We start from the raw sequence: 27,896 nt of genomic DNA on the forward strand, positions 1-27,896 counted from the left end.
GTGAATGCACAGTGTGATATGCCAAAGGGTGTTTTAATTATCTGATATAACTTCAGGGATGTGTCACTGTTGGGTAACATCCCACAGAACATACAATGAAGGACACTAGAAATGATGTTCACAATGGCCCCCAGTCTTTCCTTGTCCTAATTATTTTTTCCTTTTCTTGGAGCTCCTGGTCTGTTTTATTGTCATGACCCAGTGGTATCTCGTGACACTGACACCCAAAAATCCACTACAAATATTCCATCACAACTTGTCATGATGCTATGTGATACAATTATGGGTTGTCTTGGTAGTAGAGAATACTGCCCATGTCTGGCAGAAAAGAGTTTGGCTGAAGGCTAGCTGGAAAATACATAGAGCTAGCTTAAAATCAAAGGACTATTTGCCAAATGTGAATGGAGTGAGTCATCTTGTGATCCATGCTGCAAAACATGGTGCATATCTAATACTTCTCTTAATATGCAGGAGGAGGAGGAGCCTGAAGGCAGGGAAAGCATGTCACCATCTCTTTCTTTCCCAGACCTCTTCATTCCTCATGCTGATTTAAACTTTCTCCTCTATCCTGACTAAGTGTTGAGCTTTGCTAACACCAAACTTACATTTCATTACTTTTTGTGATTATTGGTCTGCTGTTAATTTGAAGGTTGATTAGTTTTTTGTTACCTGTGATTACAGACAGGCACTCTTAGATGTTGCTTTAGTACCAGTCTGCCACTCGAGTCAAGAATAACTTAGACACTTTCTCTTGTAATTGAAAATAACCGTTGATGGACAGGTAATGGACCTAATACATGTACTCTCCTAGATGGTACCAACAAAGGTCCATGCACTGCTCTGTGGCAGGCCTTTTTAGTTCAGTTAATTATCATTTGTTGTTAATCAATTACATACAACCAGCACATATAGTCTCCATTGACCTGTAAGAGGGGTGATCATTATTTTGCATAGCGTACTGCTCCCTTTAATCCCTGGGGTCTTGACAGAAGACACAGTCTTGTTTCTGATCCTCTCCCGATTCAATCTGAATGGTGATGGAGTGGAAGCTGTAGTGTTCAAACAGAGCTTGGGAAATATCTCTCAAAATCTTCTGGCTGTCCGCTGTGTCTGCTATAGATAGCAAGCAGAAAATAATCAAATTGGTATAATAGAATTCTTTAAAGAAGAGTAAGTGATTATTGACAGAAACTATTTGCAAACAATGCATCAGGAATGCAGATTTGCACTGTTAGTTTTTCTTACAGTGCTCAACAGTTTTCAAGGTTGACAAATCCACTCCAAAATTTATTTGATATTGTGAGAAAAATCCAGCCTGGGTCTAGTTCTTCCAATTTATTTAAAATATCTTGTAGTTTACTTACTTGCTTCACAACCTCTGCAGTTTTGAAGTTTTGGGCTAAGTAGAGGTCCCTGTTGTTTTGGTAAGATTTCTGGGAGGAGGATTTGAGAGCTTTGTTGTTGTTGTTGTTGTTATTTTTCCAACAAAATGATGACATTTGTTTTAACAAGCAACAAAAATGCAGTCAGTTGTATCCCAATCAGGAGAGACTGACCTTTACTAGGCAGCAGCTGAATACTTAGTCCGTGTTTACAGAAATTTACTGACCTGTGGCAACATGAGCAGATAGAATAGTTTGATTCATTGTCAGAGACCAAAGATGAAGGTTGTGAACAGACTCCACTTTCTCAACTGCTAAAATTCTTGCTTTCACTGCATCATAAGCAAGTCCTTTTGCTGTTCCTTAAAAGGAGAAATTGGGGGGGGGAATATTTTAAAGAGGGAAGAATGATGATCATCGGAAGAAAATGCATCATGTACCTTTATTCAGTTAGATGTATAATTTTTATAAAAATATTCTATGCTTTAGAAAGCATATCTATTTCAGAGTGCCCTGTGAAATTTAATCCTATCCCTTGTTTTATACTTCTCTATGGAAAAATGAGACTCATGCATGTCTGAGGGTCCAGTTCACATAGGGAAGCGAGCTGTTTAGTCAGATCATGTCATAGTTTTGCACCAACATCTTTTGGAGTGCAGATTTTATGGTATCACCAGAGCATCTCTGAGGAATTCTGTCCTCAATACATTTACACAATAGAGAAGCATCTGTTTAGCAGAGAGGGTAAGACAAACATAAAGATTAAAATGGTTTGACTCAGGAATCTTAGGTGAGATTAGATCCCAGGTCTAGTTAACAAGTAGATCAGTGATTGTTTTCCTTCTTACAAAAGATAATGATGTTGATGACCCTCATTCAGAGTGAGGACAGTTGTGATAGGGTGAGTTGCAACATGAAATTCAGAGTTTAGTCTAAATCCAAATTTGACCAAGGAATTTAACTACAGATCTTCCCTGGAGTGAGACATGGGAGTTTGGAAATGCACCTCTATGCTCACAATGTTTGACTTGGATCAGTAAACTGAAAAATGATTTTGATGCCACCTGTTATGAAGTATAATAATGATAAGCACAGTATCGGTTCATTTTGTCTTTCATACCATAACTGATAATTATTTGTAATTGTTAATGACCTCAGTGTTGCATGCTTCGTCCTATCCACTTATTACAACAATGATATGCTCCATGGAGTACTGACTTAGTAGAATATGATGCTGACACGCACATGCTCTTTGGAGAAAACCATGACACAGTCAGTCTCAGAGGCTGTGGGGCTGACACCCTGGGACAGACTGGATGTATGGGGTAAGAGCCACCTCCAATACCAGCTCCAACATCCAATTTCTCTTTAGAAAATTCTCTAGAAAATTTAGAATATACTACTTAGGGGGTAGGAGACCAGCTTCAGAGACGTCCCCAGAAGGACATTGCAAAAGGGCTTGCTGCAGAGGGGGACAGAGCATTGGCAATTTTGGCATGTCAGCACGGCTTAAGGAAGCTGGGAATCACTGCTCTGAGAAAGAGAGCCCTGAGTGTCAGGGGCTGGCAGGCCTTCCTGGTGGTTTGATGTTTTTTTCAGTAATCAAGAGATCTTCTGATTTTTTGGCAGCCAAGATACAGTCAGTTGCTGCACTCTGTCTAGGTACACTTGTACACAAATGTATGTCTATCTCACAATCACTGAAAGCAAATCAACCCTAGAATGAAGCTTTACTGTAAAACAATATTGGAAATTTTTTTTCTTGAAACAGAAGTTGGTGCAAAGTGAAAGAGAGAAGTGAAGAGCCACGCAGTCACACTGAGTAACTTGTACCCATTCAAACGCTGCACTGTTAGAGCTACTTTTCCCTCTAATCCCTATGTCTTCGTAGCTGAGAAAGAGATTGCATTATATTATTCAGTGTAAGGAAGGCAAAAACATGCACCTACGACTGCTCAAGTCATTTGGCCTTGCAAATCAAATGTTCAGGCCCATAGCTGACAGGATTAAATATTGCTAAGTCTAGCTCTTCTTGCTGCTGATGCGTGAGAATTGTCTATTCCCTTGTACCTGAACGCAACTGGAAAGCTCCATCATCTTGCTTTTCTGGGCTGGCGTAACTAAAAATCTTTTAAACTTCTGCCTGTTGCACTCAGCCTATTTCACAGACACAGTTCGAAGCACAGGTTTTTTCTTTTCTTTGGTCTTTTTTTGGCAGAGGCTTGTATTTCACATGGGTAAAGGAATTACACAGCGAACAAAGCGAGTAGGCTTCTCATATGCCAAAGGGGTGATAAAAAGCAATGCTATGCATACGACAAACAAAAGCAACTCAGTTTTAGGAATACGTTTGGAGTTCATTAGCGAAACACCAGTACACAGATTTTGATGAAAACTGGCATATGTATAAATCTTCCAGTGCAACAGTAGAAAACAGGTGTGATTAAAATTGTAATTAGGATTAAAGTATGATCAGAGTTATGAGAATATTGGAAACAGATACAGAAGTGTACTATTATACTTTTGTGAGCAAGTGTAAGAGTTATGGAGAAAAAGAGAGAAAATAACCAAAATATAACTGTATTGATTCTGGAATTAGGTCCTACCTTCCATTAACACAATCAAAACATCCCTTAAAATGGTGACGGTGGTTGCCAAAACAAAGATGGAAAACACAAATGTGCAGATTGGGTCAGCTATTTTGTATTCTGGCTAGAAAAATATGAACACATCACTTTGTTAATTTTATTATTGTTGGTTATTGTAATTTTTAATTAGTTAATCTGAAAGAATAATATATTCCATTCATCTAGTACAGAATCAGTGCTGACCTCCTTTGCCAGTTTGGGAGCTGCAGCATGGGGAATGAAGGCATTACAGATGGAGAGAGAGAGACATGGAAGTATCCTCCTTGCAGTTGAAACACCAACCAGTTACACTCTCAATAGTCATTTCAATTCCCAAGAATAAGTATAATTGTCTTCGACTAAATTACAATGTATATCATTAAGACAAAGGAAATATTTACATTGTACCTAGTGTCACAATGCTATGAAAATAACTGTTATCCTTAATTGCAAAGAAGGCAAGTGAACTAATAAAACTAACCTTAAAGAAGATGATAAGTGCGCTAATTAGCACACTAATACTCTGGAATAGATCTCCAATGGCATGCACAAAGGCTGCCCGCAGACTGGCATTGCTCAGGGCTGGCTTTTCTGGAGGGGCTGACACGTGTTCCCTGGCTGGTGCCCCATGGCTGTGCCCGTGGCTGGTCTGGTGCAGAATCAGGCTTAGACTGCAAGAGATGTAAAGCTGCAAGTATCAGTGGGGTTATTGCGTCTCTGAAAGCAGTGATGGCACACACGTCATCACCCCTCTCATTTCTGAATGCTGAACACCAAAATCAGACACATTAGGTAAAAATATAGAGTGACTAAGCAAATAATTCCTAGGTGATTTCAGTGTTTTGCATACAAACAGGAAAGTCTGTGAACAGGGGAATTAATGAGGCCTCATTTTCTATGGAGTTCTTGAATGTTCTGACATTTACTAAAAAGTGAGATGGAGATTAATCTTTTCCTGGAGTTTGTGCATTTATAATTTCCCTTTCCAGAGAGGCAGCTAACAGAAAGGAGGACAGCAACTGCAGCCTTCAATGAGAAGCAGGATCTCTTTTCTCTGTCCCTTTCCATACTCTCATGAAACTCATAAACACTTAATATTTTTTGAGGTTAATATATCTCTATTGGTTTTTATTGAAATACAGCAGCAAGTTCAAGGTTCAAAAGTTATATGGAGAGGAAAACAAAGCAACTTACAGGATGTTGGCGAGCACAGCGCAAGCAGAGGTAATGAGCATCACTGTAGCATCAATATCATAATCAGGGTGTAGCAGCCTCATGCTAGCCAAATATGTTAACACACCAGTCGCCATCCAAACAATTATTATAGACATCAAAGCTCCCAGAATTTCTAGAAATTAAAAAAATCTGATTTTAACAGGAGTCATAACAGAAACACAAGAAATTTTAAGGGATTGATGGTAATGGTTCCAGGTTTGTGACCTTGATAGCCAGGAGAGTTACTTGTATATTGGCAGCCTTGATGCTCACAAAGAATGGGCCCAACCCCTTCCTGGTCATAGCAAGTCCAGTGGCTGCCCAGGGCAGCACTATGCATGTGGTGGCCTAATGCTCTTCTACCTGCTCCTACTTTTGTGCCCATTCCAGTGTTGAGTTCATGTGGCATCTGGAGAAACTGGAAAGATGAAAAAAAGATCATTTTGGGAGTTCTGGGAGGAGCAAAAGAAGTTGTAAAGGTAAGGAGGGATAAAAGAGCAGTTCTTTTACAACTTACACAGTCGCCTGGCCCTGCCAGTATGGTTTTAAGGCCCCAGGAACCAGCCTTCCTTCCCCAACAAGATTATCTTAGTCATGGGAGCAGAGGTTGGAGGGAAGAGGATAGGCACAGCTCACCCAGGCCCACTGGCAGACATAATGCCCCTCCAATAGCCTCTCTTGTTTCTGCACACCCCTCATCACACTTTGACAGCCCCCAACAACATCCTGCCAGCAAAACCTCTCCTTCCTCTCTCCTGGGACTCATCCTGCCAATGCCACAAAATCATTTTTGTGACACCAGCGGTGATGAGGACAAAAGAAGTTATTTTTTTCCCTGGGGCAACAAAATTTAATTTTGTCTCTATTGGCTCTGAGTTGGGCTCAGATAAATCCGGTCCCCAAGGCCACTTTTTATTGCACTGCCATATGTGAGGTCCAAGAACGTTCGTATGAACGTGCAGCATGTTTTTAATAGGATGTGGGACTAGTAATTGCCATGTGACTTGAGCAGGTAAATGTGGCACTTTATGAGCACAACTGAGACAACACCAAGGAAAACGAAAATTCACAGTAAAGTGAAGTGAGGGGCAGTAGATAGCCAGAAAGAGCAAAGCACTTGCACAGACCTCCACTGTCAGTTCATGAAAGCAGAAGAAACTCAGCTTATGATTGTGAATATATTTTTATGAGGGTCATATATTTTGCAGCAGTCCAGGCTCCAGAAGCTTATCAAAATAACCATTTTGTCTAAAACTGACAAATAACAAATGGAAGTTGTTAAAAAAAAAGGGGAGGGGGAGGGAAATCTAGTTTTGCTTAAAAGAAGATAGAGAGAAGCTAACATAAAGCATGGTGTCTATATTTTCTGATAAACCTGGTGTTTACATTTTCTGCAAGTTACAGGTTGAAACCCTGCAAACCTGCCCCATCTGAAGGTGTTGATGGCTATGCTATCATTGCCATGAAAGGAACCAACAGCTTTTGTGAACACTTGCATGAATATCTGTGTGCATGTGCGTATATACTCCACAACTGAAAATGTTACAGGTCATCTTTACCTACATAGATGAAAATACATGTTACTTCTCAGTGTAGTATCTTACCAAAGTTAAGCTAAGCTTACAGACCAGTTCAGCAGTTCTAAATATTTTACTCGAGATCTTCTCAGTTACATTTCTTCAGAACTACTAGCAATAACAGAGCACAGCAAACAATAGTATAAGATTGTTTGGGAAACTCTGAATCATACCAGAGATAAAGAAATTAAGGTTGAAGAGACCTCTCCTACCTGGAAGTAGGTCTGGCTTATACTATCAATCTCCTTCAATATTATGATTCTAGCCATGTTGCTGAAGGTAGTTGCACACCAAAGGATTGTGTTGAACTGCTGTCTTGACTGATTTTGCTGCCTGGTTCTGGGTTAGAAGACAGGAGGCATTCAGATGGCTCCTGCTAAACCCGAGCCCTGTCCTACACAGTCTTTGCATGACAAACCCTATCTATCAGTCTGAGGAAAGGAGTGAAAAAACAGCTTCCAGTGTCATGGAGGGCTGCAGCTGCAAGACTTTGGTAGTCAGCACACAATGACTCTGCCACCCACCTGACTGCCCTCAGCGACTCTATTTAGGTACCCACTTGCATATTACACTGGAAAAATAAGCAAGAAACAGGATAACTATCATGGAATGAAATTAAATAGCCACTGGCATTTGATGCAGGGCTCTGCCACCAGGATAAAAAGGCAACAGAAGATTGCTTCTGAAGTTCTTGCATTGCAGTGACAAAAACCTAAAAAAACTAACACAGACTGAGGGTGATGTTACAGGAGGTGGCTGAACCTACTTACCATCTCATCAGCAAGAGAGAAGTCTCTCTTTCACTTTCCTTTATTCCCAGGATAAGAAAGCATAAACACAAAAAGTAATTATGGATCAACTAATGGTAAGTAGTAGTTTTCTAACGCTGCAAAATTCACCTGTGTGTTGGCAGCATAATGCCAGCCACCTCTCTGTCATACTAAACCTACCTCTCATCCAGCAGCCTGTTTCCAGCAGAGTTGGTAGAATATACTTAGGGAGCAATATAAAGACAGGATGAATAGGGCGTATGTCTTCTCTGGTACATTCTGTAGCTACAGGCAACCTTGGCCTGCAGACATACTGAATCAGAAGCTGCTTCTGGACCTTCATATTGAACATCCTTGAAGCATTCATCATCTGAGTTCAGGTGCACATGTATCTAGAGCCTTTTGAGATACACTGACACCTCCAGGTATGACTTGACACAAGATGTATAGATGACCCATAGCCTTCTAGAGTGGCAGCTGGCGACTTTGTGGAACAGATTAGGACATTTCAAATAGCACCAATCCCTTACATATGAGCAACTAAATTGAGCCCTAAGACACCCAGCATGGGATTAACTTCCAGCAACTAAATTAAAATGTCTACACATAGGTGTGAGATAGGTGTCCAAGCTCCCACTGTGGACAATGGACATCAAATCAATGGTGAGTCACACTGCTCCCTGCTCCATTGACTGACTGGGAACACATCCTGGTTTCTTAACTATGAGCGTCTGGTGGGATTTGAGATGCCCTGGTCTTGTGCTTGGCATCCTGTGCAGTCTCCTGTGGGTCTCGTGCCATAGCTGCCATTCCCATGTGTATTCCCATGCTCACTTATATGTAGACATTGATATTTGGGTGTCTAAATCTTGAAGAGAATCATACCCCCAAAAACATTTCTTGTAGTTAATATTTTGCTGATGTCTTGTCTTTTGTAAAGGCACTTGTGTTTGATTGTAAGGCTTTTGGTACTAGGTGTCATCTGTAAATATATTGATTTTGGTTGAGGACAGAGAACTTTCAAAGCCTACCAGCGCTTCCATCTAATAAAAACCAGCAGTGATTAAGAGATATGCAGGGAGAGGATTTAGAAAATGGCAAATGTTAAAGGATCTCACTTTTCTACAAATATAACATTGTTGTCTTTTTAAAATAACTTAATGATTCGGTTTATCATTCTATAGATGGAGTAGACCCTCATTTTTATGGGTGTTGCTGCCTTTATAGAAGCTTGTATTTCATAGTAGATTGAGGACTTGGTCTTCCTCACACTCAAGTCACTGAGGGAAGTTGCTGTTATCTCAACCAAAGCTATCAGCAGCCCAAAACTATATTTAATAATGAACTGAAAGACACATTTGTAAATAAGAGATGACTGTGCTTTTTGCTTCTTTGAAACTCACTGGCTTGCTGTTTGTCATGTGTCCTGGGGTCTTTGAGACCATTACTGCACTATCTCTAAATATCTATCTGCAGACCTATGTTGGACATCAGCACCCCGGCTATGATGACTTCCCTTTCCCATTCCACATGTTCATACTGTGACACGTTTTCTACCTGCTCGATGCCACCCAAAAGTTAACTGTTTGGTGGGAGGTTTGGAGGCAAGCCACAGAGAGAAGAGGCTGATCAGGAAGCTTGTCAGGTCCACCAGGATGTGTGCTGCGTCGGTGATCACCGCCAGGCTCCGGGCGATCTGCCCACCTGTGTGAAACACATGTCTGTATCATGGCTCTGGTCAGAAGTTTGAGTGGACCAGGTCAAACTCGAGACCTGCTTTGCTGTGAATCAAAGGGAACATTCAGTTTTCAGTGATCACAGACATGACTCAAAACTCTTCAAAGATAGTTTCATTTGTACCTCATTCATGCAGTGAAAGTAAGTGATAGAAAGAAAGAATTTTCTTTGTCCAAGAGAGAGAGAGTCCTAAGGACACTAAGAGTTGTGATACATTAGTGCTGTGGTTTTATTACTATTGGACTGTTTTACTATGACTATTTTAGTATCAGATTTCTTGGTGAAAAGCAATATTAGGGATCACATTTCCAGTATCCTCCCACTATCTCTTCATAGATCACTGATATTTTTATGTACGCACAAAACCTCAGACACTTAGCTTATGGGATTAATTTCCTATTTGCTAGAGGAAAATATGCGTGTTCTTCCTGAGTTTTGGATGGCTGGATGCCTGACTGTTTATTTGTCACAGGCAAAACTAAAACAGGAGTAAAAGGAAACGTCCCAGTATAAGAGTTGTGATAAACAACTGACCATAGAGAAAAGTGTTCTGTTTGCAGGACTAATCCATCATTTTGCATCCTTAATGAATGATTTTATTTTCCTGCTAGAGCTGGAAAAATGTGGCCAAAAGTGATTTGACTTTGTGGGGCTAGGCTATCTGAAACCACATTTCTTTTACCCAGTAAGCCAAATATTATTTTGCCAAATTCTAACCATGTCTCAGGGCTAAAGGCAAATACAAAGAAACTAAAAGACTGCTCTAAACTACCCCAGCTGCAGGTGGCTGCAAGAGAAGACAAGGAACACAGACAGGAAGCTGTCTTGCCAACTTGTTATAGCAGGGGAATCTTTTCATCAGAGTGAAAATATAGAAAAATGGAAATGTGAAATATTAGAGCCAAAACATCTAGGTTTTGTGTTTGGCAATATATTTCCATCCTTCTTCAGTCATTTAATTAATTTCAGCTCACCTGTTTCTCCTGACCACAACCCATATGAGAATCAATGAAACCTGAAATATATCGTAAAATGTCTCATTCAAACCTTTGGCAAGATACCGTTGCCAAAGGGACTTGTAGACATATCTCTTGTTTCCTTATAGATGAGAAGTCTTCATGCTAGCAGGATGGACTGTCTATTTAATTTCTCCCCATATGCAGATTTAAATTCGAATACCTAATACTCTATGGTTTGTCACTGTTGGAGAAGGTACATTGCACGTATAGGGCATATATTGTTTTTCTCTGTTGCCCTATACATCCCATTTACAGCTGCCTGAAAGTTACTTCCCAAAAGGGAGCAAGCATGACTGCAGAATTTGGGGGCATCTCATTCCCTGCGGTAAAATGAAAAATTCAGCAGAATGGGGATTTCCCAGAACAGGAGCAGGTGTAAATGCACATATACTTTTTGGTCATGACACAGCTCCTAGACTTTCACTGTTTGCAGGGTAGCCGTTTCCCAAGTGGGAAGAAATTTTGCATAGCAGAGGGAAGCAGGCTTGTCTGACAGCGCACAGATGTTAACAACCAAGGCATCAGCTATCTTTCAGCAAACAAATATGTAGAGCACGAGCTGCCTGCAAAACCCTATTGTATTTTAGATACTGTATTTCCATGTTGTGTGGGACAGCATTACAACAGCCTGCTTCTAGCCTGCTGTCTTTGAAAAATGTTGGCAAATTACTATTTTATGTATCGCTGGCATAACTAATGCCTTGGGTGAATTTCTGAGATCTCAGTCTGCTTATCTTAGCAACTTGGTCAAGTCTTTATATTACTTTTTGACATGAGGACACGTGTGGTTTGTCTCTCTTTCTAGTGCCCAAATGGAAAAAAAGTACTTTAAAATCCACATTTGGTCCTTAGCCACTGTATCTCCAAATCTGTGGAGATAGTGATGGATCTGCATTAGAAGAACAGTCTTTTGGAGACAGTTGGTGCATCGGGCTCCGCCAACAGTGCCCCTTTTGGGAGTGCAGGAAGGGCCAGCACAGATGGTTTGAGCAAAAATATCAGGGGAAAGATCTAGGGATTCAAAGAAACACAACTTTTCAACCTCTTTGAGAGTGATGCAGCTTTGTTTCTTCAGTTTAGCACAATAATGCCCATGGAAGCTGCCGTTAAGAGGAGAAGGAAGGGGAACATGTTCTTTATTTTCAAGAGTAAAGCCTGTGTAATAGTTGTAGGCTTTTATTGCTTTGTACCAATACTCCCAACAAGTGGCCTTTATGACTTACTATTACCTGCAATGGATGTTTATAGCTTTGTATACCACAAAGCAGCAGAAATTGTCAGTCACTCAATGGTCAATCATCAGGCACAGGCTGTCTAGCCTAACGATTAAAAAAATTAAATGCATGGTTCATAATTACAAAAAATCTCTGTAGACTGCTGTCTGTAACTGCAGTTAATAACTGGTTTGTCAAAGTTTAATGGTCTGAAGCAAAATGGTCTTCAAGCCTGTTACTTAAGCTGTCATTGCAAAAAAGCTGTATGATTAATTAAGCAAAATGAAACATTTAGTTAACATATCATCTGTCCTTCCAATTATCCTCTAGCATTGCTGCATTCACCGAATTTAAGCCTACTGATTATATGGTTTTGTTAATAATGCATTACTTCTGGCACTGGAAATTACTGTATGGAGATTAGTGGTATGCATTGGTTTTCAGAGGGGAAATGCATGTGACCTACAAACAACGGGGCTTCATGCAGATGAAGCCTGTGGGAGGGAAGAGTTGGAGAAGTCCCTGCTGGGTTTGGCAGCCAGGGAAGAAAGCAGAAATGCAGCGGCTCTTTCAGTGCCTCCGCTTCTCACCTGTGGGGAAGGCAAAGTCATTTTCATTTTCATGGGGCTTCAGAGATGCTGAAGCAGGGAAAACATGGGTTTCAGAGGCCTTCCTGGCCGATTTTTGTTACATCCTCTGGGCACATGTGGCAAAAGCCTGTGGGTTCCTCATGCCGTACCTTAGCTCACCTCACCGTGGAGAAGGGGAAAATAAAGAGCCAGGAATTATCAGGTGGGTATAAATATCACAGAAGCCATGCAGAGAGCAGATCAGTGGGACAAAATGAAAGCTAATGCTCTACGAGTGAGCCAAAAACTTATATTGGATATTGTAGGATGGGTCCAGAAGTGAAGGCTAATTAGACAGGGGATTAATCTTTCATTGATCCAGAGACACACCAGCAGGCCAATTTAAAAGATAAACGTGTCCTGGTATAAATACATTGACTTAACTGAAGAAAAGCAGATGGTGAATCTGACCCTGGATTTCCCTGGATTTTGTAAAGACTGTTGCATTTAATATTAGATCCTGCTGCTAGCAGCCTTCATCAGTTCTGAGGTCTCATTGGCCTGGATAAACATGTAAAATCTTTTAATCTTTTTTTAAAAAAATGTAACTCAATTTATTAGAAACCTTTTGTGACACGATGCTAAGACAGTCTAGCCACTTTTAGCCGAGCTTAAAGACTGGGAGAACAGTTTAGACCATTAACTGATCCTTGTATTCCTACCCAGATGTAATCCTTAAATGAATATATGAAAATATTTTGCTAATTTCACTTCAAAAACCACCACAATTCTTTTAAAGACTGAGGAGAAAGGAGAGTTATTTTATCCCAGGTGGGTTCACCTCTATGCATCACAGATCCCTGCAGTCAGAATGAATGAATACGGCATGTGCTGGGCACCAAACTGAGCTCTCTTTGAGCAAACATACTCCCCTGTAATCTCAGCAGTCATGAAGAAGATGCAAATTACTGATGCTACACAGAGCTTCCTCCTGGCTTGCTGCTGCTCCCTTTTTCTGTTCTCATAGGCCTGTGAGTAGCCGTGACAGTGATATGCCGGATTAGCTTCAGTAACTTCTGCGTCCTGCTGCTGCCTCTCTTCATTTAAATTCTTCTGATGCCAGCTCATCCTTTGGGATTGAAAGAAACAGAAGGTTAAAAAAGAAAAACCCTGGGTATTTGGGCATCTAGCCCTGCAGCCTCAGAAACTATGTAATTAATGCTTTTGAAGGATAAAAGCAGCGTTGGGAACAGTGGAGCAGGTCATAGAGGAGGCTTGCTCGCACAAGCAGGGCTCTGCGGGAGGGAGTTGCACATGAAATGACTGCTCTGGCTGTGTTCCCCAGCTCTTTGGGCTCTCCTACATCATTTAGCAGTTTATGAAGCACAGGGTGACTTTCTTAGGCTGTGTATTTTATGCACACCTTATGATATTAAAAAACTCGTAGCTCATGCAAATAGTAACTGAATTCAGCATAGCATAGAGACAATTCTATGGAAAATTTCAGTTTTCTATTCCCAACAGCTTTGTCAGAAAGACTATTAAAAAAAAAATAGTCTTCTTTTTCTCAAATATAATTGACTAAAGATACTTCTTTCTTTGCCTAAACTACTTTTTCTCAAATTTCCACATATGTACAAAAACTATAAATCTTCCAGCAGGGCCCGAGCATAGAAAATATTAGCCCAAAGGTTTCAAAGGTGCTTAAAAAATCAAAGAAATCAATTCTGCATAGTACGCTGACTCCTTTGTGCCTGCCACTGATTTCGTAGAAAGGCGAGAAGTTCAGCAGAAGTGGCTCTTTCAGCATGGCTCCATCACAAGGTGATGTCCCAGCCAAATCTGCTCTGCCACAAACCCTCAGTGCTGTCCTTCTCAGGGCTCCGCATAGGAAATATGGGATGGGGGTACAGAGATCCGGGGCCAAGCACATTGCATTGCAACTGTGGGAGCTCCTGGATGACCATGATATCTGGTGCTTTCACTAAAGCAGCCCAGAAACTCCCGTCGGGGAGGCCCCAAGGTGGTTTGGTAAGCAAGGACGTTCCCTTCTCCTTATCTCTCAACTGAGAAGAGCCCAAATGACAAAAAAAGCCAAACCCTAAACCCTGTTTCAGGAGGCTTAACTGAAAACCATTATATTTCTCCAGATACAACATTTATTGCCACAGCTGCTCCTAATGCTCCCCATTGGTAGAACATCCTCTGCTGTGTACTGAGGCTTGTGGGAGCACACTGTGGCATCAAAAGGTGAATTCTGCCCAGATGCATGTACGTAACATCCATATAACCACGTTACAGCTATTTGAGGTCTGTGCATGCAGGGCCATAGTCCACAAGCCAACTTGGGCACGCAGCAAACTCCACTGTTTCCGAATCTGATATTAGCCTGGAGGTATGATGTGGGGCTGGGCTTAGCTGCACCCAGTAAAAACAGACTCTTTTCCCCATTCTGACTAAGGATTTTCCTTTGGGACCAGGAAGAGTTGTTTCTTCAGTTGCAGGAGAGAGACCTGTGCTCGGGGAAGTACATGGATCTTGGTGACTTTCTGTAGTGTTTCTGCACTGTTTATGGAAGTGTCAAGATGCCTAAAATCTTGCTGGAAAGAAATCATGCCAGTGGCTGCCATTCTGCTGTCAATGTCAAGAAAAATTGCACCGAAATCACAAGCTTTTTCCAGCCACCTTTTTGGGCAGCCTGAGGGGGCTGCAGCTGCTCAATGGGTCCAAAGTCCTGCCAGGTGCCACACAGCCCACACCCCACCGATGGGCGAGAGGCAAAGGCAGTTGCAGAGCTGCAGATGTCTTGGCCCCTTGTTGTGTTCATCAGGACTGCAGAGGGACTGGCGAAAGGAGAAGAGCTGACCCACCTTGGCAGCCAAGCCCTGTGACTGTAGATAATCAGCGTGGATTTGTTTTTGCAAATATTATTGAGATATTCCAAGGATGCAACACGTTCCCCTGAGTCAGCTTGTTTCCCTGCCATGTTAGCATGTGGTCCCTGTTTGCTGAGCAGAGGCGACCGGTTCCCCCTGTACATGAGGACCTTGTGTGAAAGAGCAACTGGTCAGATTTAATGCCTGATGCCTGGAGACAGTGAGTTTTCTTAGTCCTTTTGTCAGTGTTTTCCTTTATTTTCCCCACAACAACAAATAAATGGGAGCTGGGCCATCTGGGGAATGGGCTGCCCATCTGGCAGCCGGAGTCCCTGCTAGCCAGTCCTTCTCCAGGCCTTTAGTTTTACATTCATCAGGCTCCTCATGTGCACTGTGTCACTTATGTACAATATTTTCCTGATGAATTAGACTCAGAAGGTACCACAAATTGATTCCTTCCAGATGGCTGAATAAAATACTGTAGTTCTCTAGCTGTCCCCTGGAGATCAGGGCATGCAAGTTTCTTTTTCTCGTGATCCCTCTCTGGACTTAACTTCCAATGCTTTTCTATAGTTTGCATGTAAAATTAATTTCCCTTTAACTCCATTTTCATCAGCTGACATTGAATGTCAAAATCATCTTAACAACATGAGTCATGATCAATTCAACAGCCTGTCAGGGCAGGGATGCTAAAATTACCCCTGCACATTTCTGAGCCACCAAATCCTTTACTTGCTGTTAACAAAATAGGTCGCTTTGTGATTCACCCTCCCTTTTTTAATCTTCAGGTCTCTCCATCAGCTAACAAAACCTCAGAGTACCACTGAGGGGTAGGAAAGCACTGTCCACAGACCTTGTTGAAGAGATGCGAAAGCAAACAGAGACAGCATAAACCCACAAATGTCACAATTTTGTCTAAAGAATATCTAAATAAAAGGGGCCCGGTTGTCAGAGGTGGCGAGCATTCGCTGCTCCCTTTGAACTCGCAGAGCAGCATCTGGCCCGATGCGTTTGGAAGACTCCTGCCAGCTCCTGTGCGTAACCATTATTTTTTTCTTCCAAGAACAGCCTGCCACTAATTAAAAGAATCGAAGAGACAGTTTTATAAATGTGTGAATCAAAAGCTTAAGGTGTAGAGATCAGCTCTGTCAAACCATAAACCCCTTCTGAGTGTGTTAGAGCAAGATGTAGCCTTGGAGCATCAGATCTCTGCACCAGCACACTGCAAGCAGAGTCCCAGATTAAAAAATAATCTTTTCTCCATTTCAAATTCTCTTTCCTTTGTAAAAAGGATAGTCGGGGGAACATCACAGAAAGGCTCCCACTGAGTCATGCCTGGAAGGGGGGAAGGAGAAAATATTAATACATATTGCAGATTCCATATAAATCATTAGCAAGAGCTTTTGATTACAGCTTCCTTTTGTTTGTTTTCACTTGATCCACCGGGTGCCCTGATCTACAGGCTGATGGGAATAATTGCCATCCTCCTAGACCATTAGGAGATCCCCAGTCAAAAGAGCAAAATGTGAAATCACTGCACTTCCCACAGGAGAGCATCTCCTTCACAAGCGAAAACAGTAATTTTTTGGTGCCTGAAAGAATAATAAAACTGCCTTCCGAGAAAAATTTATCAAAGCCATAGTCACCTCCCTTATGCTGGCACCACTCCAGTTTCAACTGATGTACCAATCCTGAATATTTCCAAGTCATTTAAGACCCTGTTTATAGCCTGGCTGTCCAGATTCTCCTTTTCTTTTCACAGTATTGTGGGCACAAAACAAAGGTAAATACTTCTATATTTGCATACGTTTAGATGTTTACTAGATGGGAATTGGTCTGATGGCTATTTTATTTAGTCTCATTTTGAGGGCCTGACCATGTATGCATAAATATATTGTCAATAAATTTCCTTCTGCATAACAATATAACAATAGCTATACTGAGTTAGATCAAAAGCGCCTGTAGCCAAATATCTAAACCCTGTTTTGAGCATGAGGGGATACATAAGGACAAAGTACAAGAAAAGAACATGTCCAGAGAGGTACTGCTCCCCAGTTGCACAAATCTGGAAGCTGGGAGGTGGTTGAATCAGAGCTTGTGTCTAATAGCCTTTTACAGATCTCTCTTCCACAAACCTGGCTGACTTGAAAGCATTGAGTTGCACAGTATAATTATGATTTGTGTAAAAATAATGCATCCTTTGTAACTCTTAAGCTGTCTGCCGGATATTGTAATTAGTTCTTGTACTGTTAGAGATAATGAATGAGCATTCCCTGTTTACCTTCATCACATCATTCATGATTTTCTCTATCATTGCTATACCCTTGAACCATCAGTTTCCTGAGATGGTGTCCTAGTTATTTAATTTCTGTTTCATACCTCTTACTATCTTGGTTATAATTTTCTTTCCAAGATGAAGTGGCCATAACTGAAGCGGGCATAAAGGAGATGATGGCATATGGCCAGTACTGGGCAGACACAGTCTTTTCTACAGGGTCCTTATGTCACCCAACACAGGGGCAAAAGCAACAGGATGGGTTTCACTGAGTCCCCTAAGATACTGGGTGCTCCTGGGGCCAGCTGGCAATCCAGTACAAAGGAGACATAACCACAGGGCCCACATCTAAAACTCTTCAGAAGTCAGAAGAAACACCCGAAGTTTTCCTGAGCATTGTCTTCTGCAAAGCACAGGGAATGATGAAAAGCCTTTATTTGATGAGGATTCTTTGATCCCATAAGAGTTTTCATACTGCCTGCAGGAAGACAGAAAAAGAAGAAAATATTCCCTACGTGCTTGTTATGGAAAATCAATCTCCACCTGAAAAAATCATCTCCCAGGCTCACTTCAAACTTTTTGCCTACTGGTATGAGCCTGGCAGACAGGAATCAATTGCAAGCCTAAGGCTCTACTGATAGATAACTACAGGTCACATTAATGCCCTGTGTTAAATGCTTTTACATGAAGACAAGCCCTAAGGTTTTTACATGTCCCTCCTGCTTTCAACATTTCTCCTTTTTATTTTCTTGTCTCTAGTCTCAGAGACAAAATAAAAACAAAAACCTGGAGACTAGAAGCCTTGAGTTTCACTTGTGTGATGGTATTCAAAATCACACTATAATGACATATAAAGAACATGATCAGAAGTCAAGAAATCATGCTGAATCAAGGCAAAATTTAGTTCACAATGTCGTTGGTACAATCTACAAATCCACTGATTTATGAAGTGAGATACTGAATATTTCTGGTCAATATTACACTGATCTATTGTCAGTAAGAAATAAAATTATATCTGGCCTGTCTTCATTCATGGAAACTTCAGGAATTTGGTCAAGACATTCTCTAGTCTTTTGGTTTTCTAGATCACTAGGTAGGTATTAAGAAAGAAAAAAATAACATAACAAATGATTAATCATCTGAAGAATTTATGTTCTACCACCACCGCCATTGATTGTAAAAAGACCATAGAAAACTATCTTAGACACCTAATTCAAACCTAAATTAAAGAGAGATGATATGAATCTCATTTGATATGCCTTACAGACAACATTTTTGCATAAGGCAGAAAGTTCTGAGTACTCAGCTTCAGACTCTGTTACGATTACAGTTCATATGCTTCCTGGAGGCTGGTGAGAAGTGATGTCCTGTCCTGAGACCAGTACTATGTAATATCTTTCTCCATTACCTGGAGGAGGAGGTGGAGTGTACCCTGATCGAGTTGGCAGATGATGCCAAGCCAAGGGTGCAGCTGATACATTGGAGGGCAAGGAGGAAGGGGCCAACAGGAGCATTATGAAATTCAACAAGGATGAGTGCAAAGTCCTGCATCTAGGACAGACTTCTGAGACCATATCTAGAATATAGTGTCCAGTTTTGGAATCCCCAGCACAAGAGAGATCAATAAACTGGCACAGGTTCAGCAGAGGGCCACCAGGATGGTTGAGGCCTGGAGCACTTGCCTTGAGGGAACAGGACTTGTCCAGCCTAGAGAAGAGTTGGCTTCAGAGGCACCTAACAGCAACCTGCCAATATTTTTGAGGAGGTTATTGAGAAGATGGGTCTTTATTGTTGTGCATGGAGGAAGGATGAGGACAATGGTCATAGATTGAAACAAGAGAGTTTCAGACTGAATACAAGGAAAAATATTGACTGTGAGGATAGAATCATTGAATCATAGAATGGTTTGGGTTGGAAGGGACCTCAGCGATCATCTAGTTCCAACCCCCCTGCCATGGGCAGGGACACCCTCCACTTGATCAGGTTGCTCAAAACCCCATCCAACCTGGCCTTAAACACTTCCAGGGAGGGGGTACCCACAACTTCTCTGGGCAACCTGTTCCAGTGCCTCACCACCCTCACAGGGAAGAACTTCTTCCTAATATCTAACCTAAATCGACCCTCCTTCAGCTTAAAGCCATTACCCCTTGTACTGTCACTCCATGTCCTTTTAAACAGTCCCTCTCCAGCTTTCCTGTAGGCCCCTTTAGGTACTGGAAGGCTCCTATAAGATAATTCAGTATTGGAACAGATTTTCCAGACAGGTCATGCAGTCTCCATCCTGAGAGATTTTTTTTGCAAGACTAGACCAGATAAAGCCCTGAGCAACCCTGTTTGATCTCTTGGCTGACCCCACTTTCAACAGGAGGTTGGATCAGAGACCTCTTGAAGTCCCTTCCAACCTGAATTATCCTACAAGCCTGCAGCTGACCTGATTTTCAGAAAGCTCAGTTAAAGCCCACCCCCTTGTAAGCATTTCAGGTTTGGCATAGGAGAGCTCAATGCATCCAAACTCGCTAGCGACTACTGACCAGCTTGACATGTACAAAACACTCTCCCCCACAGCCTTGTGCAGGGAACAGGGTCTGTATTCAGAGTTCCTACTCACATGGTTAAGATAAAAACAGTTTTGTTCTCTGTGTATTGTAATAACGGCATTTATTAAGAAGAAAGAGGCTGGGGGATGGCAAAGAAATAAGCAATCTGTGTGCAAAATAAATTCTGTTGAAAGCATTAGAGCTGTGCATTAAGCCTACACACAGGGAACAGAAAAATGTGGTAATTTATACCAAAGGCTAAGACAAGCTTATTGCCACTGATCGGCTTAAGACACCTGAAGCTGTGCACACAGCCGGTCTGTGCAAGCCTGAGCCCAGCAGGCTGCATCTCCACCCCCATGCTGGCTCCAGCCCCTGGGGTGGCACCCCGGGTCGCTGGGCTGAGAGGGGCAGCAGGGTGAGGGCTTCCCTCGAGCTGCCAGCTCTTCCGAACGGGAGGGAGACGCCAGCTCTCAGCCCCCATTTCTGGTTATTGCTAGAATGCAGTAATTAGGTTGTGCAGTTAATCAAGCTTCATCTGAGAAGAAAAGCTAAGAGGAGGTGCAGCACAAAAGCCACACGCCTGGACAACAAGCCCTCCTCCTCCTGGGGAGCTGTGTTACCACGGGAGTAACTGTGCCGTTCCAGGGCCTCTGCTATGGAGCCCTCCTGGGACTGGCCCTCTAGCTCTGGGGCTGTTGGGCATATCTGCAGCAATCAGCCCAACAATTGCAATTGTTCCAGCAATTCACCCCAACTAACTTCAATCCTAAATTAAGAAATAATTATCAGAAAGAAATCGACTCCTCCAGAAGGTGAATCAGCTCCTTGATGGGAGGATGAGCTACTGGGGGTTACTGCCCCCAAAGTGCATCCTCCTCCTCACTGGGGATATTCCCTGTTCCCGGTGATCCAAGGAAAAAGAGGGCTTCCTCCCTGTCTCAGGGCACCCCTTCCTGCACCAGGTAAAGGCTTAGTCCGGAGATGTCCTTGTGCCCAGAGGCGGCTAGGGGCCGGAGGACCTCAACCACTGAAGCTGTGCCCACAAAATTGCAAACTATCAAAAAAGCTCTGAGACTCTTCAGTAGCTAAAATGAATTGCAGAATCATGTGGGATCTTTATAGATTATAAATATTACCACAAAAGTCATTTTGGACAGTGCCATGTATATTTATGGAGCCATGTAATAATATTTAAATAATAACCCAGACACTCAAATGACTAAAATACGATGGCAGTGACCCCAGTATAAGAACATGGAGAGACAGATTTCCATTTGAACTGACAGTGTTCATGCCAAGTTTCTGTCCCACGCGTTTTAAGAGAGCCAAGCAATAAATAACCTGAAAACCAATGAGATAATGGAAATGTCAAGAGGTGCTAAGCTGTAACTGAGCAGCTATTTTCTTTTAAAAATACTTGCTGGTCTGAGTCAAGAGGAAGAATGAAAATAAGTTCAACTGCAAAACAATTTTGTGATAGACATTTATAGTCTTTTTTTTAACCCAAGCTACAGCATATCATGTTTTCAGAGGGTCTTTCCTCACTCAAGCAAGCATTTACTCACAGGACCTCTGGCACATGGGAGGTCCATCAGCTCCAAGTGTGATAGACTATCCACATGAATAAAGTTTTGCAGGATCAAGTCCTTAATAGCATCGCATTTCTTTCACACCAAATAGATTATTTAGACATTCAAGCATGAAGGATCCTTGAATGGTGTCAATAGCACTATTATAATTCAGCCTAAAATTGCAGCATAATCCATGAGGTTTTGCATCCTACAATAAATCTACTGAGCTTATAAAATACATAGCAGGAGACACTTGCTTCAACAGGAGATTGGTTCAATCCATCACAGATGCAGACACATCAGGCTGCTGTCTAGTAAATGCATCAAACGTTTAATAAGAAAGTTTGGGAAGGAAAAAATCAAACAAACCATTTTGAAAGTGGTGAAAGATGTTTCCTGTACGCACTGTGAAACTCCCCGTACTTTGACTTCAGCAGCCCATCGGCAGATCGGTGATCTCATATTGCTTGCAAAGACAAAGTAATGGTAGTGAAGGAAGCAGAGAGTTGTGTTACCTGTCTAGGGCCAAGGAGTACTTCTTGGTGTCCCTCTCACTCACAAGGCAAGCTCTTTCAAGACCCTTTTTGGCAGCCATCAAGAGAGTTGGTGGGGTTTTGCTTGGTTTTTTTCCCCCCTTAAACCCTCTTTTCTCTGTTGGAAGCAGATGCAGGCAAAAAAGTCCTCCCGACTTATGCAGAAGTCCTTGCCAAATATTTTTAAATGAAAAGGTTTTAATAATCTTCTTAATAAACCCACTGCAAGAGAAAGCTGCTTTCCTAGTTCTGGTGGCGACACTAAGATGCCAAACAGCAGCAACTTGCTGAGCATGTCAGATTGGGGGTTTTGGGCCTCCCTCTCTTTTTTTTCTTTTTTTCCCCTCCACGTTGATGCTGTGATATGCTCTTTGGTCACGCGGCGGGTGCACGGTCTCCCACTTGCTGACTCAGGGTCAAGCACAGTGGTGCGCACACCGATGTGCACGCAGGCGCTCACCTGGGCACACTGAAAGGGAGAAGGAAGGTGATTAAAACAGCCTGATTTGCCTGGAAACAGTCATACCACTGTTTGCTTTTCTGCTTCCTCGGCTTGGGAGGAAAGTACACCTCCCTTGCCCTGGCTCGGCACAAGCCTCTTTAATCTAAGCAATCGCTCTAAAGACTTATTTCTACCCCTGGCACGTTTGCTTCTAACGGTCTGAAACAGAAAAGACTGCTTATTATTGCCATTTGCGACACAGGTTATTGAAATTTTCATTTCACCAGGAAGGACTGCGGGTTGTTATTTCTGCTTTATTCAGTTTGTTAGTTCTGTCGACAACCACGGTCCCTGGAGGGGAGCAGAAGACCTCCAGCTTCACCTCTCTCACAGACTGGCCTCAGCAACGCTCCTGGGCACTAATGGGAAATTTTGCACCCACGCTGTCTGTGTTTTACCGTATTCTCAGCAGAATCAGACTGTGATTGAGATCCCTACCCATGTGCTGCCTTTGCAGGAGAGATTAGAAACAGGCAGTGAGCAAATGTTGGGTGCTGCATTTAAATTCTGCAGCCTTTTGTTACCATAAGTAGCCTAAGATGTATATGATGAACTGGAATATCCCCTCCCTTCCCCCAGCTTGCAGAACACAGAATCATAGAATCATAGAATGGTTTGGGTTGGAAGGGACCTTAAAGATCATCGAGTTCCAACACCCCTGCTGCGGGCAGGGACACCCTCCACTAGACCATGTTGCCCAAAGCCTCATCCAACCTGGCCTTGAACACTTCCAGGGATGGGGCATCCACAGCTTCTCTGGGCAACCTCTTCCAGTACCTCACCACTCTAACAGTAAAGAATTTCTTTCTAACATCTAATCTAAATCGACCCTCCTTCAGCTTGAACCCATTCCCCCTTGTCCTGTCACTACACTCCCTGATAAACAGTCCCTCACCATCATTCCTGTAGGCCCCTTCAGGTACTGGAAGGCTGCTATAAGGTCTCCCCAGAGCCGCCTTTTCTCCAGGCTGAACAATCCCAAGTCTCTCAGCCTGTCTTCATAGGAGAGGTGCTCCAGCCCTCTGATCAGCTTTGTGGCCCTCCTCTGGACTCGCTCCAACAGCTCCATGTCTCTCCTGTACTGGGGATCCCAGAGCTGGACACAGTACTCCAGGTGGGGTCTCACAAGAGCAGAGTAGAGGGGCAGGATCACCTCCCTCGACCTGCTGGTCATGCTGCTTTTGATGCAGCCCAGGACATGGTTGGCTTTCTGGGCTGCAAGCGCACACTGCCGGCTCATGTTGAGCTTCTCATCAATCAATACCCCCAAGTCCTTCTCCTCGGGGCTGCTTTCAATCCATTCCTCGCCCAGCCTATAGTTGTGCTTGGGATTGCCCTGACCCATGTGCAGGACCTTGCACTTGGCCTTGTTGAACTTCATGCGGTTCGCACAGGCCCACCTCTCCAGCCTGTCAGGGTCCCTCTGGATGGCATCCCTTCCCTCCAGTGTGTTGACCACACCACACAGCTTGGTGTCGTCAGTAAACTTGCTGAGGGTGCACTCGATCCCACTGTCCATGACGCTGACAAAGATGTTGAACAGTGCCGGTCCCAGTACCAACCCCTGAGGAACGCCACTCATCACTGATCTCCCCTTGGACATTGAGCTATTGACCACAACTCTTTGAGTGCGACCATCCAGCCAATTCCTTATCCACCGAGTAGTCCATCCATCGAATCCACGTCTCTCCAATTTAGAGACAAGGATGTCGTGCGGGACAGTGTCAAATGCCTTGCACAAGTCCAGGTAGATGATGTCAGTTGCCCTTCCCTTATCCACCGATGCTGTAACCCCATCACAGAAGGCCACCAAATTTGTCAGGCACGATTTGCCCCTAGTGAAGCCATGTTGGCTGTCACCAATCACCTCCTTATTTTCCATGTGCCTGAGCATAGTCTCCAGGAGGGTCTGCTCCACAATCTTGCCAAGCATGGAGGTGAGACTGACCGGCCTGTAGTTCCCTGGGTCTTTCTTTTTATCCTTCTTAAAAATGGGGGTTATGTTTCCCCTTTTCCAGTCAGTGGGAACTTTGCCAGACTGCCAGGACTTCTCAAAGATGATGGAGAGTGGCCTGGCCACTTCATCCGCCAGTTCCCTCAAGACCCGCGGATGCAACTCATCAGGTCCCATGGACTTGTGCACCTTCAGGTTCCTCAGATATTCTCGAACCTGATCTTCTCCTACAATGGGTGGTTCTTCATTCTCCCAGTCCCTGCCTTTGCCCTGGCTCAAGCATTTGCCAGTGAAGACTGAGGCAAAGAAGTCATTGAGCACCTCAGCCTTCTCCATATCCTGGGTAACCAGGTCACCCATTTCATTCCGGAGGGGACCCACATTTTCCCTCACCCTCCTTTTCTCACTAACATACCTATAGAAGCTTTTCTTCTTGTCCTTAACATCCCTGGCCAGACCAATTTCTATCAGGGCTTTGGCTTTCCTAACCTGCTCCCTGGCTGCTCGGGCAGTTTCTCTGTATTCTTCCCAGGCTACCTGCCCTTGCTTCCACCCTCTGTAGGCTTCCTTTTTTTTGTTTGACTTTGCCCAGGAGCTCCTTGTTCATCCACGGGGGCCTCTTGGTGGTTTTGCCTGACCTCCTCTTTGTTGGGATGCATCGCTCCTGAGCTTGGAGGAGGTGACCCTTGAATATTAGCCAGCTGTCTTGGGCCCTTCTTCCTTCCAGGGCTTTGTCCCATGGTATTCTACCAAGCAGATCCCTGAAGAGGCCAAAGTCTGCTCTCCTGAAGTCCAGGGTAGTGAGCTTGCTGTGTGCCCTCCTCGCTGCCCTGAGGATCTTGAATTCCACCATTTCGTGGTCACTGCGGCCAAGACTGCCCTTGAGCTTCACATCCCTTACCAGGCCCTCCTTGTTGGTGAGAACAAGGTCCAATCTGGCCCCTCTCCTCGTAGGCTCCTCTATCACTTGGAGGAGAAAGTTGTCATCGACACATTCCAGGAACTTCCTGGATTGCTTGCGCTTAGCTGCGTTGTCCCTCCAGCAGATGTCAGGGTGGTTGAAGTCCCCCATAAGGACCAGGGCTTGTGAGCGTGTGGCTGCTCCTATCTGCCTATAGAGGGCTTCATCTGCTCAGTCTCTCTGGTCAGGTGGCCTGTAAACACGTACTGTTTCTGAGATTCATGGGGGTAGGGGCACATTTATACATCACACAAATGCAACAAATTGGGTTTATGCCATCAGAGATCCACATGTTGCCTCCTTCATGTCAGCTGTGCAAACACTTCCCCGGAACCTGTGAGCCAAGGAGCTGATGGTATCTCAAACACCTTTCTGAACAGCTGCCTGCAAGTGGCAGAAATACATGTTTTTTCCACATTGCGCTGTAACCTCTGCCTCTCTGATGTCCTTTTCTCAAGAGCCTTTTCCCACCTATGCACCCTTATAATCCCCTTTGGTGGAAGAGATTGATTTTCTGACTCATTCCTGGGAGTTCCTAGCTTCTTCTGGACATTAAAAGTTGCTCTTTAATGTTTTTTAAAGTTGCAACCACTTACTGGGGCCTGACAATGTGGATGGCTGGCTTTGAGAAGAGACTCATGTCTGAGGATGAATAGTATAGACCCCGGGCATTTGCAGAAATCTTACAAAACAGAAGTACCACATTACCTACCACCCAAGAAACGCCATTAAGTAGCAATTTTATTCTGCTGACAAGAGGGAGGAAGGAAGGACAAGGAAGGCAGGCTGTCCAGCTGTGCGCCCTGGAACCTGACACAGGCTTATAATTCATACCCAACAAGGGCTGCTGCTGACTCCCCATCCCATAAATATCCCCTTTATTGCAGTGTCCCTGTGTGCTTCTCGACTCATCTTTCCTTTGGAAATTACCAAACACCAAGATCCTGTCACAGACCAGGGATGCCTGAAAAAATAAACCTGCCCTGGGACCTGATTTAGAATGGAGCTCAGTCTTTCTAAGGTTCTAAGCCAAAGTATCAGATCTAAGCACCCTCAATTTAAGGAAAATTTAAAATCCACCTCAGAAGATTACAGACAAAGCCTGCTTCTGTTTCAACTCAGTGGAAGCGTGTAACTTTTGTTAGTGAAATAGATGAATTTCCATCATTTTGCAAAAGGGTCTTGAGCCTCAGGTGCACACCAGCAAAACAAAGCCGTAGATCATTCCCAGCATTTAATCTAGACCTTTGTTTTGTGTTTATTGTTGTCAGTGCTGATGGTTGTGCTTCTCAGGAGACAGGCTGTGAGGCAGGATAGAAAGAAATCTCCAGAGCTTTCCACAAAGCCTTGGGTTTCCTCTTTATACAGACTCTGAAACTCATTAAGAGAGAGACAGCAGCTGTCTGTGGAATTTCTGCTTCAGAGAAATTATTCAGACCATCTCAATAAATTAATCTTCAGCTTTCAATAATAATGCAGTTTGTTTCTGAGTCTACATTAAAAATGTCACATATCCAATCATATCAGTTCAAATGACCCTCGTCAAGGACATTTCTCAAAATTTGCATCTAATGCAGACATGTGAGGCATCACACTGGCTTTCGCAAATGAAAGCCCCTCGTCATTATTATCCAAAATTTCCATCAGTAAAAAAAGCATATCCTTGATCCCATTTCAACTTTAATCAGCTACACTTTAAAAATGAAAAAATAAAACCTCTCATCCTGTCATTATGGGAGTAGATACTGACAGCTTAAATGTACAGAGGGAAATTCGGTGCATCTATTAATTGAAAATGCCAGTGAAGTCGGTCAGTTTTACCAGACATGAGACATCTTAGAGATCATCTGCAAAGTTCTTCTCCACCTTTCCCAGGCATCAGTTTGAGTAGCTCTGTACTGCACTGCCTGCAACCTAGTCATCCAGGCATTTATGATTTCTGGGATTGGATTATTACAGGTTTTGCATTTATAGCAAGAACATGCTTTTTCACCCAATGGAGCTCCAGTGCCTTCGACTGGAACCTCTCCAGCCATCTGTCATTTTGGGTTCCAAGGCTGGAGGCAAGACAAATGGAGAGAGAAAGCACTTCCCTCTTCTTGTGAAACTAGTTATGCAGTAACCTTTTGTAAGTGACTGTCAAAAGGAAAATATCTACCCTGATTTAGAGGCAATTTAAAAATCATTAAAAGGATGATAATGTTCAATATTTTAAAATACTGAATTTTTAAACTTCAATATTTTTGTCTTGGGTTTGACACCAGTATTTTAAAAGAATGGAGATGTTTGATAGCCACTGATTATGTCTCTACTAAGGGATAGAATTGCTCTGCAATGTCTTAGATGGGTACTTCAAATTACACAAAGTAATTGGGGAGAAAAAGACTTCTTACTTTTCAGGCCCTTGCCAAAGAAATTGAAGTTTGCATTGGGAGTGGGGATCTAGCAGGAACATAGCACGGTACCATTTTGTGATGTACACCATTACGGCCAACAGTAAAACTCTATGCTGCTATCAAACCAAGTGGGAATTCTTCTATGGAGGCTGGAGCCTCAGGTCAGGAGTATCAGACA

At 43.0% G+C, this 27,896-nt stretch overlaps 1 protein-coding gene across 1 annotated transcript; it reads right to left on the minus strand.

Moving 5' to 3' along the window:
- Positions 1–967: 967 nt before the first annotated feature.
- SLC30A8 (solute carrier family 30 member 8) lies at positions 968–21,967 on the minus strand. The gene is made up of 8 exons (XM_054816880.1): positions 21,888–21,967; positions 13,035–13,239; positions 9,129–9,267; positions 5,204–5,357; positions 4,491–4,680; positions 3,989–4,094; positions 1,610–1,744; positions 968–1,113 (listed from the first exon to the last, which is right to left on the minus strand). Exons 1-8 carry the CDS (start codon positions 21,965–21,967, stop codon positions 968–970), a joined length of 1,155 nt encoding a protein of 384 aa, XP_054672855.1.
- Between the last annotated feature and the right edge of the window lie 5,929 nt (positions 21,968–27,896).

This window comes from Grus americana, chromosome 2 (genome assembly GCF_028858705.1).
Source record: "Grus americana isolate bGruAme1 chromosome 2, bGruAme1.mat, whole genome shotgun sequence".
NCBI classification, from domain to species: Eukaryota; Metazoa; Chordata; class Aves; order Gruiformes; family Gruidae; genus Grus; species Grus americana.